Here is an 18,384-nt window from a genome sequence, read left to right as displayed (position 1 = left end):
GGGTAGGACCAGCACTTTAGCATCTTTCTGAACACAAGAATGGAGGGCATGAAATTAAATTAATTGGAACCAGGTTCAAAACAAAAGACTATAGGTCTTCATGCAGCAAATTGTAAATCCATGGAACTCCTTTTCAGGGGTTCAGGGTAAGACAGGAGAAGGATAGCTTAGGACTTACTAAAGAGAAACCATGGAGCCAGGAACATCCCCTGAGCTAAAAATTGCTAGCACCTTAAAGTGCATCAGAAGAAAGCATCGTTAGTTTACCTCGTCCTTACTCTTCTTCTGGAGAGCTGCTTGTAACCACTCTTGGAGGCAGGATTGGACGGATTCTTGGTCTGAAACCACTCTGCTGTTCCCACAGACTCGGCAGAAAGCCCCCGGGCAAGAACAGTCAGACCATCGGCAAAATTCACCCGCGTGCCTCCAGCATCCAGCTCCTCTCTCACCTCTCCCGTCCCACCTGACGTTCGTGTCGCTCCACTCCGCAGACGCCTCCCGGGTGGGACAGCAGGCAACTTACCACTCCCTGCTGCTTGTCGTCTTTGCCACCATGTTCTTGGAACAGCCTTTTCCAACTTGGGATAGCCGTTTTCACCCCAGGTACACCAGCATGTATATAAACATATATTTATAAAATATGTATTCTATTTATTAATTTATTTATTATTATATATGTATTTGATACACACAGTGTATATCCTATATCCAGCTGTCATTTTGAGGAGCGTTCAGACAGAGTGAAGAGAGCCATGTGCACGACACAGTATTGCTGCCGCAGGTACAAGAAAAAGTCTGAGTGTTTGTAGCTGAAGTCTGCATGGTTTTTCAGGCAGGAAAGAAAATCTGAAAGCATCACAATGAGTGTAAACCCAAGAAACACGGCAAGATGGGCAGTTTTAGACGAACATCTTGCAAATCAACGCTTATGGAAATTGATTCTATGATTAAAAAGTTCACAAACTTGGTTTGCAGGAGAAGCACTAGACCGGTGGGTAAGCAATATATTCAGGAGCCTTGGGTTCCTGGCTCTGTTAATAACAGCCAAACCTCTTGCCCTGCCCAGGCCTCTTCCCCATGGTTACAGGCAGCGCTTTTCCTTTGAATAGCTCTTTATTGGTTTCTCTCCACTGCAGCACTCGCTGAAGCGATGACAAGCGAGCATACTGATGAGTTGGAAACCTGTGTACCATCTAACTTGGTACTGAAGTGGGGCTTTAAAGTCGCGCTTTAAACCACATATCACATGGGATATGCCGGCAAACTCAGTAACTTCCCCATGATGAAGCCAGAAATGGAAATACAGCTACAAGCTGGACTGCGAGTTAGCCAAGTTACTCCGTTGCTGAACATATGTTACCTAAGGAAAAAATTGCATCTCGAATCGCAAAAATTCAGAGACCCACGTTATCATGAAATATGAGTCTCTGAGTTATTTGAGCTTGTCTGCTGGAAATTGGCAGCACCCCCAAAAAATGAGGAGGGGGAGTAGTTTACTTGACATCAAGAAGGTTTATTCTCTCATCTCTTGTCAATACAATCTACAGACTATTAATGCTCATATCAGACTGAAAGCTATGAATCAAGTTTGCTGTACAGTAACTTTTTTTCACGTTATCTGTAGAGTATCCTACTGCCTGCCTGTCTCTCTCCATTCAGCACCTTCAGGAGGCTACCAGAGTACAAAGGAAACTTGACTTAAAGGCCAGATAGGAGCAGAAAAGGAAGTAAGTTATTCTCTATGCTTTTCTGTGATGTCTCAGTGTGTTATCAGAAGCCAAGAACTTCAGGGAAAGATGTCAAAGGTGGAGGCACCGTGGAGGAGGGGGGAATTGTCTGACTCATACCCCTTGCTGGGCATCTACAGCACCAAAGAAATATCTACGTACTGAACGAGAGTAACTTGCAAAGATGCAGTACCGATTCCGCCCTATGTGATTACAGTTACACTTCAACAGACGACTTCAAATGCTGCTAAAAGAGTTTATTAAAGACTGTACTAACAGTTCTCATAACAATGGCACGTACAATGATTCAAAATCATGACAAATAGCATGGAGTTTTGAAGAGCATTATTATAATATACCATGGACAAGAACAAAGCAGATGTGCCGTCTCAGAAACTACGAGCAGGCCCATGAAATACAGGAGTCATATCCTACAGCTGTACAAGTGTCAGAGAAAATAGAAAAAAAAAGGTCATTCAATATGCAGTCCTTGAATTTATTGACAGTATTACAGTACTTTATGGACAAGGACTGGCTTGTTCCAGCTGCACTTTCCAGAGCACAAGGGCAGCTGGAAATAGCAAAAAAATCCCCAAAACAGTAAAAACCCTCCAACAAACATACCTCAGGTGCAATCACTACTCTAGACCTTCCTGCTTACGAATTTTCAGTCAGAAATTCTGACCTCCCTGCAATCACTTTGCTCAGGACAGTGTTTTGTTTTGCAAGAAAACAAAACCAGGACGCTTCTTTAAGACAGTGCAAAAATATTTTCAATGGTATCATTAAATCACAGATTAATGACAATCAGCATGGAGCAACCGCAGCACGGCCAACAGCGACTTCAAGATCAGAACCGAAAGGACCTGCTGCCTCTTGACCAGCACTCCAGACTGAGTGCTTGCGGAGAGGAGACGTGTTGCTCTCTCCCAAGTGAGCCATCATTTCTGGGTTCATAGTGAGGAATGGTCTCAGCTACTCCACGGTAACAAAATGCTACAGAAAGCCTGCAAGTATTAAATTATCCAATCCTATGTCAAAAAACTAACAAGAATATTGAAGTGGAAAAAGTATATAGCGGCCATGTTATTTGTCATGGCTCTAATGTTGTTCCCTTCCTCACCGTGTCGGTCACGGTAGCCAAAGTGTGACTTGCGGAGTTCAGCAGCTTACAGCACCCCCGTGGTGACGCAGGATTCCCAGCAGCACGCGGGGATTTATATTCTCCGAGACACACCATCTAATTGCAACGGCAGGGCAGCTGCAGTCTGCTCCTGGTGTGTTGCCTTTGCAGCTTTTGGCTATGAGATCTTAGGCCCCTCTGCACTTGTCCCACTGCTCTCGCCCATGCTCACAGGAGCACATCCATGGTCATACATTCATTCGGTGTGCATCTTCAGAGCAATTTGCACTTCTTTTTTAAGCAGACGTTGAGGCGTCTGCGTATCACATTGGGACATTGGTATAATCTGTGCCAGAATATCCCCTGACAACTCCACAGTACATGAATTCAATGAGAGATAACTGTGCTTTGCCAAATCCCCAAATCATTATTCTTCTAATTGCCACACAGTTGTGTGTTTGTACCGTAGTGTGATTATATATAACCTTTTTAACGTCTGCCAACTTCAGAGGATAAAATCACAGTGCTGCATATCAACAAAACCCAGCATACCCAGCCTTCAATATAAAATAATTTATATACACAAAGCAGAATTTGCATCTTAAATAAGAAGAGATTGTCTCATTCTCTATGGTTTCTTACCCAGCTACTAAAAAATAAATAATTCACATCAGATTGATGGATTTGTTTCCTGTACAGCACACGTGCGCTATTGGGGCTGACAAAGACAACATGAAAAAACCTTTTGTAATTAATAAAAGAGAATTGTTGAACACTTGCACATATTGGCACAAGGCAGAAGAGAAAAGGGAACATTACACAGCTCAGCTCAGGTGCCCTCCTCCGTGGAGCGGGACTCAGATTTCAACTTCACAAATTCTCTAGCGACTTCATCATTGGTTCTTTGAGAGAGAATCCTCAGGACTGTAAGTCCAGTCTCATCCATATGAATCCTGCGCCCGAGGGGGCACCAGCAAGCACAGCTCCCTTTGTCCACTATGTCTCTAAGCTGCATCACTGCTATCCCCAGTACCCGGTCCTCCCGAGCAAAGCAGTAATCCTTCACACAGACTTGGAGCTCGTAGGCATCAGGGCCGTCTTCGTTCCCCAGTATGCTGAAACACACACAGAGGTTTACTTACAGTTTCTCAGAATGTACAAATTCCTCTGCAAAATAAAGGTGTCGGCAGCTGACTAGAGTGCTTAGATGAGCCACAGAAAACTCCTTTCTATAGAAAACCCCGGTCAGAGAGGGAGAAGGAAAACCTATGGCCTATGGACATTTTTGCTGTTTTGCAGCTGATAAAGACAACCTGGCTCCTTAAAAACGAACAACCATTACCAAGTTGCCTTCGCATGTGCATGCGTGTTAAACTGTGAAATGAGAGGAGCGGAGAACATTAAAGCCATGCTAACCGATTTTCAACTCAGATGACTTTAAACATTTCTGCTTCTGGTCAGGGTTGCTTCACTTCAGTAATTAATATTTTAATTAGATGAAGTCTTTATTAAAAATTCAGAACCTTCCATTAAAGCAAAAGCTAATAAAATATATCCCCATCTTTCTGATGTTTCTAAAATTAAAAGAATAAAAAAAAAAGGGACAGAATCCCTTTACTTAGAGGAAGCCTGCCTTTCCTCACATCAAAGAAAATTTATATGGACAGTCCCTCTCCTCCGAGATGTTTACGGTCTTTTGCTGGTCATCTCTTCTCCTCTCATTCTTAGTGTACAGCTGGGTGAGCACTAGTCTGTAGCTCCCTTTGTGGAGCCTTCCAAGGAGGAAGATATCTTTGTAATTATGAAAGCCAGATAAGAAGAGTTCAATACTCGGTGTTAAGAAAGACCGCAATTTTAGCAGTGCAACTTACTACCAGTGCTAAGGGCTGTATCCTTGGAAACAAGTTCAGAAAGCACGTCCCACAGGTCAAGTTGGGATAAAACCACACATTAAGATTAAAAGAACTAAAAATACATAATGAACTTTTAGCCCTAACTCTACCAATAAAAGACACAAAGTTCATTAAAACGATGGAGCACCATAAAATATGTTGATAGGACAAACAACGCATTTCAGAAGGTAGCCAAAGGACACTGCTGGTACAGAACAGACCTCAGCATCCCACCCACAGCAAAAACTCCCATAATCTAGCTCTTCCTGTCAAGACACCAAACACTTGGCCTAGCTACTGGTTCAAGTACTCTTTTGGGCCCTGAGCAGGCTGTTTGTGGACACTGGAAAACTCTTATCTGTCCTCTGCATCTGCACTTGCCACGTCAGATCCCCAGGCTATTTTTCACACTTACAAGTGAAAGGTTTCATTGTATTTGGGAGCCCAGTTGTTGCTCTTTGACTTGGTTGTGAACTTCCTCTTCTTGTCACTCTGATGGGGCCCAATCATGGTGATTTCAACGAATGGACGGAACATGCCAGACGTTTGCCACTTCAGGTCATTGGCTGCCACAACTGGAAAAGAGAGTCACAAGCGGTTTTACAGTAAATACTCATTTGTTGCTATTGCTCTGAACACCTTTCCACTCTGCTCTGCTTTCAATTTCTTGTTTCAAAGGACAAAGTCCAACTCAAAACATGCGAGTGTCCCAGCACACATGGGCAGGACTGTTTTGTAATATAAAGATACGCTTTTTTGCTCTTAAGTTCTGTAAAGGGAATTTAATGCTTGGGACAGCACTTAGCTTTTGCCATATGCACAGTCAAGAAATTAGTCCAAAAAACCAGGCATTCATGCAGCTCCGGGCAGGCTGCCCTGCCAGTTCAATGCTTAAGTCTACATTATGTGTGGGATGAGAAAAAAAAAAATGGGCATTTTGGGGGCCAATATTAAGGTCTCTGTTGAAAAGGAAAATGAGACTGCAGGTAAGACAAACAAAGCCCATGAGCTGTGGGTGGTTCCAGAACCCAGAATTCTTAGCTCTTTAATTCTCATTCTCTCTCAAGTCACTGCAGGGAGCAGACTGAAGCACAGGAAATAGCTCTGAAAATCAGTTTTTGCATTGCAGTGTAGATTTAGCCAGGAGAAGAGAGGCCTGAAGAGCTGTTTATATAAATCTTTAGAGGAAATTAAAGTAGTTAAATATGCTATATTCGAGCAAAGGAGACGAAGGAGGAAGACGACGCCCGGGATGAATCACTGCTTTGGTTATTTTCAGCGTAGCTCTTCAGGGACCAGTGTGGCCTTCAGGATGGGGGAGAGGAGCCTCTGAACTCTTGCTGGCTCTGTGATCTCTCAGTTTACACTGAGCAATTTTGCAACATCGCCCTGTCATGCTGCCCTGTTCTCTGCAGCACAGGCTAAACTGTGGCGCCTGGTTAGAGCCATCGTCTGATTTTTGTTTACTTTGTGAATCGTTGCCAATAAACAACAGGACTGTACATTGCCATGTCACTGGCTGGACTGGACAAGCTCATTTGCTGTTTCTCTACATGTTCCTGATGTGAAACAGAAAAACCAATTTTTGATTCACAGAATCATAGAGTAGTTTGGGTTGGAAGGGACCTCTAAGGGTCATCTAGTCCAACCCCCCTGGCATGGGCAGGGACATCTTCAACTAGATCAGGTTGCTCGGAGCCCCGTCCAACCTGACCTGGAATGTTTCCAGGGAGGGGGCATCCACCACCTCTCTGGGCAACCTGTGCCAGTGTTTCACCACCCTCAGCGTCAAAAATTTCTTCCTTATAGCTAGTCTAAATCTACCCTCCTTTAGTTTAAAGTCATTCCCCCTTGTCCTGTCGCATGAGCTAACACAGAAATACAATGACTGCCAACTGGAGATTTGCCTCGACAGTGTCACAGAGCCTGAGCAGTAACACGTGCTTTGCCATACCTTTCACTGTGACCTTGTGTTCACCAGTTCCTGGGTGGGTATACAGGTCAATCTGTATGGACACTTCACCCACAGGATCATCCACCCCAGAGCCTGTTGGAAGAAAATTGACACCCCCGTGCACATGCGGATTATTGTTTATTGGCACCCATCTTTGGTTCATGGCCTCAGCAAGACAATAGCATTTTCACAGTACACCTTCCATAGCCAGCTTTTCAGTCAACATCAATAATGTAACATTAATGCAAAATAACATCAGGCTTGCATGCCCAACACGCATAAACACTAACGTTTTTTGCACTCCACCATAAAGATCGCATCCTGTTGAGAATACTAGTAAGACTTTTACAAGAATTTAAGAGACCTAAAGCTCGACAGTGGACCCTCACAGAGAGCAAGGATTTTGCAGAGATTCCTGCCAAGCTATTGTGTGCACATGCAGGCATTCCAGCAGTGGGAATTGACATTCCTGTCCGCTCAGGGAAGAAGGGAGGACAAAAAAACCCAACAAAACAAAAAAACCCACACCAGAGAGGAAGTTTAGGAAAAAAAAAAAGGACAAAGATGTTAGTGATTTGCACTGAGCCATAGTGCAGTCTCACCCTCCAAGAAGCTTTCTCCATGTTGTACATCAGATGAAAGTTGTCATCCCAACTGCCTATCTGCTTCCCTTCGGGGGATAATGAGAACCCCTTCACTGTTGTGCCCCAAAAATGATGAGAGAGAAGCACTCACAACTTGCATACTTATTTCCCTTCATCAGTTAGCCAGGGAGAAAACAAGACGTAGCTTCACAGAGGAAAAGACAACATGTTGTAACAGAGGGAGAAGATCTCATGAACGTTACAATTCGTGTATTATGATGTTTTCAACTTTTTAACTTTTAATTGTAATTACCATGCAATATGTGGGAATGACATTTTTCTGGGTAGGAAAGTCAAGATGTCATGTAAATTACAGAAAAAGACTGCTTTGCAAAATGAAAATGAAGTCTTTGATACGATATTGAGATTGACTTTACTTTCTCTTTGATAACTGTCTGATCTCAGGTTGACAATTAGCAATGCTGTTGTAATTGGGTTACCTACAGGGTAATTGGGTACCTATGAACAGCAGTGTTATTTTGTCAGTTTTGAGGCTAAGACACATTACTAAGCGAAAGAATTGGTGTGTTTGAAATTCAAGATAAGGAGCTTGAAGGATGTCATTAAACAAACATTTTGATTAGATAGATCTAACAACGTCAACTTTCACAAGAACGGTCTGCAGGCAGCAAAAACACTCATTTAAAGACCAAGAGGTTGAGAGCTAATCCGTGCAATTCTCTGAAGAGAATTACATGGCACAGAACTGTAGGCAGTGAAAGTCACATTAATATACAAGTAAAAGTATCTGAGCAAACGTAACAGAAACTCAAATTATTATCTTAGGGTAGATTCTCATTCTTGACCTGAGTACAATAAACCGCCTCTAGGCTGTAACATTTGTCCATGATCTTGAATGTACTGTTTTCTCCCCGCTTAGAAGGGCAGTGTTCCTTCTTTTCTGTATATAAACACAGAGCTTTAAAATTGCTAGGCTTAATTATTGACCTGCCCCATCTGATGGCGCAGGTCTGTCACTTATACTGTCAGCATTTTCCATGGGAACAGACAAGATTACCAACAGTATGTAAGAACTTTATCAGGCCACATCTGCAGAAACATCAACCGCCAAACAGAGGTCATCTTTTTACTATCTTTAGTGTAATTAATAGGTTATAAATGAGACACTGATGCTTCAGAGGAATGACAGCAGAATCATCCCATTACCTTTGAGGGAGACAAAATTTAGATTTTTTTTTTTTCCCCCTACCTTCATTCTTGTCTTTTCATACAAAAATCTTGTTCTATTAACTGAAATGTTCAGAGACAAAAAACCCACTTTGTAGATGGCCAGTGAAAAATATTCTGATCACATACAACTGTGTGTATACACATCCTTGCACATTTAGTGACAAGCAGATTTAAATATTGACATGAAAGTCTCATTGGTATTGCGATACTGGAAGGTGAAACTGCAGAACTCAGCTCGTGCTACGTGTTACAGATGTATTTCACCTAAGATAACAAAAAGACTTTGGACAGCAGAAAATAAACTGAGAGATGAAACAGAACAAGACTTAATTTTTTAGGGCTCTCCTGAGCACCCAGACTTTTAGCTACCCCCCCCTTCAAGCCAGATGTTTCAAGCTTGGCCATAACCTTGAGTGCATATCAGACATTACCATGTATTACAGTAGCCCGTCTCAGCAGACCATATGCATGCAACTCTAGGACTTGAAACAGCAATACATAGCCCATGGCAAAGGGTAGGGGAACAAGTCCGTCGCATCTCTCAAAAAGCAGCCCATTTTTGAGTCAGCTTTCGCATCCCATGAATAAATCTCAAGCTCGGGGACAGGCTCTCAGGCAGGGTACAGACTTCTACACCACACAACCCGTGGCTCCGTTTGTGGGATGCAAGCATTCAGTGAAAGTTCACTTCTACAGGGAGCTATGGGGAATGGGTCTCTGGAAAAGGTTTCTGAGCATGGGCAAGATGACTTCAAAAGCAAGGCAGCTGGCTAATGTTGTTATGGTAACAACATTAGTCTTGAACATACCCTTATCAGGAAGAACATCCTCATTAGCGGTAAACCTAATACCTTTCCCATCATGCACTGAGACATGAATTCAAAAGGCAAAAAGCAAGCAGGATAAAGAGAGAAGAGTGTGAATTACAATCCAATTAGTGGCATCACTTAAACAAATACAAGACAAATATTCTAGCTCTTAATAGACAAGATATCCTCTTAGATCCTCTGCACCAACACAGGCTTTGGAGAGCAAGGCTGTCTGCGAATAAGGGATTGCCTGGGTTAAAACAAGAACAGAATTTGTGCTGGCGTAACTGAACTGCAAGCCCTGATCCAACTTTGTAGAGCAAACAGTTAACAGCATAGTGCTATAGAAGCCTGCTCAGTAAGAAAATGAGGTCAATACCTCACAAACCAGAAGATGCAACCATTGAGCAGTGAAGTGAGAGGGGCAAACAGTCAGCATTTAAATAGTTCTGCATGCAGCCATTTCCTCTCATAGGCTTGTGGGAAGCTTGACTTATGCAAAAGGAAACATCAGTCAGAGAGCTCTGGTAAGCAGATGTCAGCTGTAAATACTAGTTTTGTTCCTTCTGTCCCTCCAACGCATGTGCAGATCTCCAAACCAATCTACCAACGGGGGTTACCGAGAAGCGTATGCAAGCAATATCCTTTTCTAGCCCCAATCTCAGGAACGGAGCAAGTCATGCCTTTCTCAGAGATATTCCATCATTGATCCTACAGATATAGGTGGTGTAGCTCCAGTCTTTTGTTCCCCAAACAGGGCCCAAAACTCTCAAGCCTGCTAATGTAGAAGATGCTGATTTGGACCAGCTCAGTGGCCCGCCATGCCCAGAACCTGTCTCCTAAAGTGGCTCAGACGAGCCACAAAGAAACATCATCAGTTAGCTATGAGATATAATCGATGACCTTGTAACGAGTGCATCTTATGTCCTAAAACTAGAGCTTAATTCTTTCTAAGCTTCTTAAAAAAAATAAAAATACTCAACACACACACACACACTTCTGTGGCAACTCTGTATATTCCTGCTGTTCTCAGATTATGTTCAACTCTCTTTGTGAATCTGCTAAACACTCACCCTCAGCAGAGTTTTACAGTCAAATCATGCACTGTATGAAGCTGCTTCCTTGTATCCGCTTTGAATTTGCCACTTTGCAACTTCACGGGAGCATCTTCTTCCTCTAATTTTAAACATTCCTGACTGTAGCATGAAGTGTAGAACAGCAGTGCTGCACACATCCTTATATCTTGGCTCATCACGACAACATAATAGGATCCACATAAAAAACCTAGCTTCAATTAATGGTCTGGATATATAATGGGAAACATTTGCCATAGAACAGCAAAGATTGAAAACACACTGTGCACACAAGTTCCCGGTTAGAAAGTGTTTGTATAACTCTAATGGCAACAGCCAAGTTCCCGGAGTCCCTTCTGGGTGTTGCAGTCTTTGACCTGTCTGGCCACTGGATGTCATCGTTGCTCTGCTGGGACACAGCTATAGGACCATTCTCTCAAATGCACGTACTGACTCTTTACTTAACTTCAGTGTTTTAATGCAGTATATTTCAACCTAAGCAAGAATATACCGTGCTGCCAAAGCAGGGATGATTCAGTCCCCCAAAACGACACTCAACTTTTCACTTTAAAACTTTTAAAACAAACCTGTTATGCTCAAGAATTCTCAGTACTTTCTCCACTGGTTGGGGAATGCCAGTATCAAGCAGCCGCATTTGCACACAAGGGAAAAGCGTGTTGGCTAGGGAGTACTTTCCCCTTGATTTCAGGGCTCGGTGTGGCAGTATGCTGACAGAGTTATTACAGTCTGAGGGGTCGCCAGCTCTCATAGGCTTGGAAAGATTAAAGGAAAAAGGACCCCAAGCAAAAAGGTGGCAGAAAGACACCCCCATGGAGTTGCATGACTTTTGCTGCTGAGATACAGTAGCCCAATGACAAGACTTGTATTTAAACAGCCTGAAAACTTAAAACATTAGTTTCAGTTTTGACCTAACCTCTAATAGCATCTGTCCCCTCTTACTGAGATTAGTGAGATTCATAGTCAGCCAGTGAAGGTCCCTGACTATAGACCAAATTATTCTGTACAACAATGAAAGCAGTGAAAGAGAGAGACAATTAACTGTTTACCCCTTCCAAATCAATGAAATGGCACCACTATCATGCCTTGCCAGAGAGCTACCAGAGAACTCCAGTGACGCATCCCAGCAGCTTACCAACATGTTGTGATGATTTGTAATCACCTAGCTCGCACATATCCTGTACTGGCTGCAGACAAAACAGTGCTTTTGTTACTCTCCTGAGAGACTTTTCCCTTTACAGGCAGTGTGCAGCTCTGTGACTTATCACGTCACTGTCAATCAGTCTTAGTCAGACCTACATGGGCTGCTGGCAGCTGGCCTGTGACACAGGCACCGACTAGTTTCTGCATGGTGTCTTGCTGAAATGGTCTCTCTGTAAGTCTCAGTATAGTAACTTCAAATTTCACTTCTTTTAAGTCACCCATCCACTTTAATTCATGAAACATGACTGTTAAATGAGGATTGCAGAAAAAAAGATCACAAACACCCCAGGACTTATGTTTCACATATTTCTGCTCTCTCAAAATGTAGTTGTTGAGTCGGAAATAACCCCCTTTCCCTCCTTCCCAGTTTCAAAAGCTCTGAACTGTCACGTTTCCAGAAATGGTACTGCCAAAAGCACTCTACAAACTGGCAGAACAAGTCAGAGCAATTACTAACAGAGCAGATAGCTCCATTCAACTTTGCCAACAACACAAAAGAGTCTTACCCTGCGCTGTCTGAGTCTGGACAAAGGTTTTTATGAGAGTGTCTGTGGTCTGAGTGTAGAGAGAGAGAGCATATCGAAGTGACTGCAGGTCTGGACTCTTCTCCAAGAAGGTTTTCTTCAGACCATTCCCACCAGCATGGAAATATTGCTAGGAGTAAAAAGAAAGAGGAAAAATACTGAGGAAGAACTGCAACCAGCAACCAACATTTACAGGCTATAGTGTGTGTGGATGGGAAAGAGCTGGAAAAATTCACAAAACAGCTTCTGTTCCGGAAATCCAGCTCTTAGACCAACTGATACCAATTGATCATGGCTCTCCTCTTCCAAAGCACTTAAATATAAATATGCTGGCTCCCAGCACATGCCAGTCACCTGAGCCTATTCAGGTTTACACAAACATGGCAGTATCACTCACTCAGTGCCATTATCGCTGCAACAGCAGCGACAGACTCCTGCCATCTCCTGAACTGGGACAGGCGCTATCCTCCCAAAAAGTATTTAAGGACAGAGCAAGGGGATGACAGAGACAGAAATGGAATCACTTACTTTGATAGTATCCAGTGCCAGATCCAAAACAGCACACTGCTTTGGAGTGAGACTCCTAGTTTCTTCTCTCACCATATGATCCTGCAAACAACCATTGTATTTGACATGAGTATGCTGTCAGAGACTAAAGGAAAAGAGTCCCCAGTCTCACCTCTTTCTCTGGATTCATGCTGTGGCTACATGGCCACAGCATTAATTCAGCTGTTAAAGGAATGCTTAATGGAGTCTCTCACAGTCATTTACTACAGCTTAACTTGAAAATAAACCTACTTTCTCCATTTCTGGCAGGCACAGAAGAGAGAAATAAAGAAAAGAACTGGACAGAGATAAGTGACAATTTAATATCACAGTTTGTCTCTCAGAAAACCCAAACAGGAACCTGCTTACTACCCCTATCATTCTAGAGCAGCCACAACAAAACTCTCAAGACACCACCTAAATCAAGGAATTCTGAGAACCAGATATTGGGAAAAGTTGTTAGATGTTGGTTGTGGATTTTTTTTTAATTCTTCCACCTACAAAGGTCACTAACTCATCATATTGTTGGTGTAGAGGAAGAAAAACAAACAAACAAGCAAGCAACATGTTCTAGAAAATACCTTTGCTAAAAGAAGTTGCTCCCATTAAGACTCACCACCTCTAATAGCAAAGAGCCAGGAATTCCTTGAGAAGGGATTCCCCCCTCCTGCAGTGGGAGTGTATCCCTGTTAAGACTCCTGCCTGACTACAAGGATGTGTCACCCTTTGGTATTTAACTAAGCTCTTTCTCTCTGATGCTTGGTCTAGGTCTCAGGGAAAACCAGCGTATTTTAGGAAACGAAAGCTTTGCACAAACCCAAATTCTAACTGTCTGAGCTGCTGGAGGGTCAGGAGAGCTGGCTGCAGCCTAGGTGCTGAAGCATTCATGAAAAAGATGCAGGCAAATCAGGCAAAAGCTACTTATCCCTACCTTAAACGTGTCATAGCCTCTGATAAGAGGCACTTTCCAGGAGACATGTCTACTAAATTGTCTTTGAGTAAAGCATGCCTACTGTGTGGCATCATGTGCGCATTTCACGCTGATAAGCCTGCTGGCTATCTTGCAGTCTAGTGATTTTTCACATTGCCTGGTACTGTTCCCATTCATTATCCTCCATGATCCACCTACTGCCTGCTGGAGATGGGGCTCACTGCAGACTAGGCACAGTGCTAAGCATTTGCCACGCCTCTCAGACATCTAGCTAGCACCTTTGCACAGTGCTGCGTGAAACTGTACTGAAGATGCCTCTCAAGTCAGCAGTACCTCAGACAAGTTTGCACTGCGCTTTCTTGAGTACCAGAGACATGCCTGAACTTGCCTCTTTTCCCCACGCAGGCTGCTTCTGGTCTGCAAAGCTATGGGCAGTGGCACACTACTCTGTAAGCTGCAAAGTATCTTCTGTTGCGACAAGCTGTCCTTAGGGGAGCAATAGCTCTCCTCCCTCTTCTTCATGAGCTGGGAGTAACTCAATTGAAGATGATGTGGCTTCACACTTCAGTACACAGAGGGTAAAACATTCTTTCTCTGTCTGACAGTCAGATTAAGTGCACAATCAGCCAGAGCCCAAAGCCACGTTCATGGGAGAGGCCAATTTAGTCAGGGTAGCTGTGTCCCCAAGGCAGAGTGACTTTCATGTCTGTTGAAATGACTTTCTAGGTCTGCCTGCCAGATTCACCACACTGCCAGAAAACGGGTGGTCAGCATTTTTCTCTTAAACACCTAAAGAGCTCATTCAGCCCCGCTCTGAGCGGTCACCCCACAAATGCCCATGCAGTCATTGCACGGTAACACGTCACTACTTTCTAAGAGGGTTTCCCAGTGCCATTTACTTCAACACATTATGTAAAAATAACCCAGCAACTGGACTGGTAATGCTTGCACCTATATACAGAGGAGCCCATGACTGTCATTCCCCTGCATACCTGCCCTCTGCAAATCCCACACTGTTCCTATAAAGGATTGCGCAGAGTGCTACCCTGCACTTCCCAGATTGCCAGCAAGGAGCAAGCCACAAATATTTACATGAAATAATTATGCAACTTCAAGCAGAAGAAGTTAAAAAAAAAAAAATCTTTTCCTGGTGTCTCAGACTCATCCTTGTATTCTCCACAGGTACTCTCAGAAGAACCTCTGCGGTCAGAGCTCAGCTGGTTACCCTGGGGGCAGCGCAAGGGAGAGGAGGCTGCTGCTCCCTGCTCCAGCTGCTGGCTATTAAGCAAACCGAGCAGAAAGAGTTTGATAATAAATGGAAGGCAGATATGTGGCACCAAGGTGCCAGGTTTATGGTTGGTTTTCTGAGCATTTTAAAAAACACTGTGAAATTGATTTGTCATCAGGACAAAAGCCTGTGCTTGTCAGGTCTGTCAGTCTCAGTTTTCAGCTGAGTTATCTGATTCACTAAGGCTCTGTTCCCCCTGTTCTATTTAGGACAAATAAAGCTTAAAATCCATCCCATAATTTTCCCAGGCTTTTAGAGGAACTGCAAAATGCACAGGAGAGGGGCTCTGAAGAGCCATTTACTCATGCCTTCCCCGTTAGCTTATATGTGCCCGCAAAAACAAAAGGACAAAAAAAAAATATCCATGATGCTTACACAGACCCAAACAATTTACACTCCTGTAACACCTTTACTCTTCTGGAAATTTTTGGACACAATGTTGTTTCACACTATCTGTCTGAACTAAAGGTCTCCAGAATTCAGGTGGTAGAGTGCTTTAACACTTGTGTACGGCTCTCTCGCCACATATAAAAACCTGTGTACCTGTGCTGCTGTAGTCCTATACGTGGATATGCAAATAAAGGCTTGAACACACACCAGGGCTTGCCTGATTTGCATGATTACGTGCATTCCTAAAAATGCAGTCCAGTGTTACCAAAGTTACCAAAGCTTTACAATAACTGAACTGAAGACAGGCTGCTGCTGAGGCATGGCCTTCATCTGACCAGTGTGAATGGAAACCAGCAAAGCTTCCAACTCATTCCTGGCAAAAAGCACCTTGTATATATTAAGAAATTCCAGTAACGAGAAAATATGGAAGAAGCAAAAGATAACAGTGAATGTCATTGGCTACGCCTGAGAATACAAGCAAGCCACAGGAACTCGCAGTCGTCTGTGCACAAACTTGTCCTTGTGACCTGGGAGGAGAAACAGAGCAAATTCAGAGCTCTCCCCCTTTGACACCAGGAGCACATGTAGAGGGCGGGGATGGCTTCTCTTCCTCCAAATGCTGGGTTCTTGCTGAAGTTTTTGAAAGGGGAAGGGGATACTCACAGGAAAAGGGAGTCACATTTGGAGGCTCTGGTCCAGCTCCCACTCTCCCCACTTTGGCTACAAAGCTCCTCTCTCCCCATTTCTCCCATGGAAGCGACACAGAGCATTGTAAGCGCAGGAAGCAGCGGAGGCAGTGCAATCCTCGGGAACCACCACGTCACCAGGGAGGACAGCCAGGCTGTGGGAGTGCATGGGGCTGTCCCCCAGCACTAGCGACAGCTATTCCCCTGGGGAACCACACTTGAAGGTTTATGTTATGCCACTGTTAACTACTATTTAACAGCCTCAAAATGCAGCTGGAGAAAAGTGTGTGCATCTAATGACACACTTGCATGTCCAGATCACTTACTGGGATTGCTAATAAGCACTACCTTAAATGAATTGTGTACTGCCCTGGCTCATAAACATGTGTACGTAAAATGTGTCTGCTGGGCAAGGGAAATAGATAAGTCGTATAAAGACATCTGTAATAAGTGCACAAGACAAAAAAATTATGGGAAAAGACAAATGCATTTTGAAATAGCACTAGTCACTTAGGAGAATGCCCTTTGCTGTGGGAAGATTTCCCTGACCACGCTTCGAGACAAAGTTCATGTTCAGCTCCGTCTTCCTTGCAGCACAGTTTGTGCACTGATGCTTCAGACTTAGACCCTCTCTTGTACAATACCTGTTTTGTAGCACAAGTCAAATCACAACATAGTGCAATTTGAATGTTGTAAGGCATCACTATTTTCATACCATTCCTGTCGTGAACAGTGAATTAATGCTTGATTGGCTTATGATGAGGTGGTGTGCACTTAGTAATGTTCATGTCATGCACTGTCATGTCATGCACTGTCAAAACACATCAACATAGCCTTCATGATAAATGCCAGCTTGCCTGTAAAGAGAACCCACGCAGAAGGAATTTACAGACACAGGTTCTCTTCCATAAGCAACAGTTATTTTTGTAACAGTTCATAGAATGCATCAATAGCTAGCGCAATTGTCTTTCCAACCGATATCTCATTATTAGGATCACATAAGGGACCCCCTTTTATACATGGGGATACAGAGGAACTGGCCAGATATTGAGAACTCTACTTTTTTCATTTTAAATTGATACACCAAACTGATCACTGTATCTACAGAAGAGAGAAACTACTTTGATGATTAAACCCACAATAAAATTTAACAGTTAAACACAATACTAATGTTAGCAAAATGCATTTAAAAGCACATTTAATGCATTTAAAAGCATTTCTCTACAAGTGCGTTCAGTCACAAACCACTGGAAGCACAAGACATGCTATGTGCTACTACACTTCCATGCTTACACACACGAACATTAACACAAGCCACACAGAACAATACCTTCAACTTTGATAAGTGTCCCAGTTCCTTAGCAGCACTGAAAATCAACTGTGTGCCCTATGATTGCAAGAAGTTAGAAAAGAAAGGAAGGGGGGGGGGGAAAAAAGATTATAAACAGGCTTTGCATGTTTTTCCTCTGAGCAAGTCAAGTCAGTTCACAGACAGAACTTTACATAACCACCCCAAGGCCAGTCACAACAAGTTGACTCCTTGCCAGTTTATTACCTAGTATAAAACCTGGCATTTCCGTGGATACCACATCAAGAGCTATTTCGGAGCACAATATTCTGCTAACTGGTTCACTCTTGCTTACAGCGGCCACCCGTTTAAACAGGATGTGCCTTCAAATGGATGGCACAGGCTGGGTATGAAGGCAGTGCGCTGGCTTCGTCTGCAAGTGCTCCTCTAGATTTCAAGTCAAGTCTAAATACACATGAAGATGGCATAAGACCAGCCAAAGCAAAAGGTCACGCAACTGATGACAATCTCGCTATAGAAGTAGAGCCCAAGCAATAGGGTGAGGGTAAGAATACATCAGATCAAAACCAAAACTGGATCTGAGCAGTTTTTGTGTGAGAGAGTGGCAAAGTCCAGTGAATACTACAGCATCACCTTTACATGTCAAAAGCTTGGTAATGGCTCTTCTTCCCCCACTGTGGGTTACTGATGCTGTATGACCAATGAAGAAACAAAAAGGGAATATAAATCCCAATGATGGAAAATCTTGCTTCAAGTCACTTACACTCTAGTATAATGGATTTTTACATACTTTCCCTGCAATGGTTATAAGAAAGATATTTTTCCTTTTCCGCACCACAGCATTTCTCTGTTGTGTAATATTCCTTTTGCCTGGGGAGTTAAGTCCAAAATTTAATGAGAAAGCCAAAAGCAAACAACACAATTCTCCAGCCTCTTCTCCCAGAGATGCTTTATGGGGTGTGCTGGAATTTATTTTCTCCCACTTTGCTCCTTTTCATTCATCTAATCTTGCCTTTTTCTTTAAAAAAGTCACAACTGCCTATTACTTGACTTGGAATAAAACCCCAGCCTACTGT

General features: G+C 43.2%; 1 protein-coding gene across 6 annotated transcripts in view; it reads right to left on the bottom strand.

The window, feature by feature from the left end:
- Positions 1-1,967: 1,967 nt before the first annotated feature.
- UNC13B (unc-13 homolog B) overlaps positions 1,968-18,384 on the bottom strand; it is a 227,334-nt gene continuing 210,917 nt past the window's right edge. For 3 of the 6 annotated variants that reach the window (XM_076362991.1, XM_076362986.1, XM_076362987.1), the window contains 7 exons: positions 17,330-17,386; positions 12,687-12,767; positions 12,141-12,288; positions 9,341-9,397; positions 6,697-6,789; positions 5,158-5,317; positions 1,968-3,965 (listed from right to left, as the gene is read on the bottom strand). In XM_076362991.1, the coding sequence (XP_076219106.1) occupies positions 3,680-3,965; positions 5,158-5,317; positions 6,697-6,789; positions 9,341-9,397; positions 12,141-12,288; positions 12,687-12,767; positions 17,330-17,386 (882 nt within the window). In that variant the 3' untranslated portion in view covers positions 1,968-3,679. The remainder of the gene's footprint in view (positions 3,966-5,157; positions 5,318-6,696; positions 6,790-9,340; positions 9,398-12,140; positions 12,289-12,686; positions 12,768-17,329; positions 17,387-18,384) is intronic. The other 3 variants (XM_076362992.1, XM_076362988.1, XM_076362990.1) reach the window with 2 other exon arrangements.

Source organism: Aptenodytes patagonicus, chromosome Z (assembly GCF_965638725.1).
Source record: "Aptenodytes patagonicus chromosome Z, bAptPat1.pri.cur, whole genome shotgun sequence".
Classification (NCBI taxonomy): domain Eukaryota; kingdom Metazoa; phylum Chordata; class Aves; order Sphenisciformes; family Spheniscidae; genus Aptenodytes; species Aptenodytes patagonicus.
This window is presented reverse-complemented; position numbering and strand designations above follow the sequence as displayed.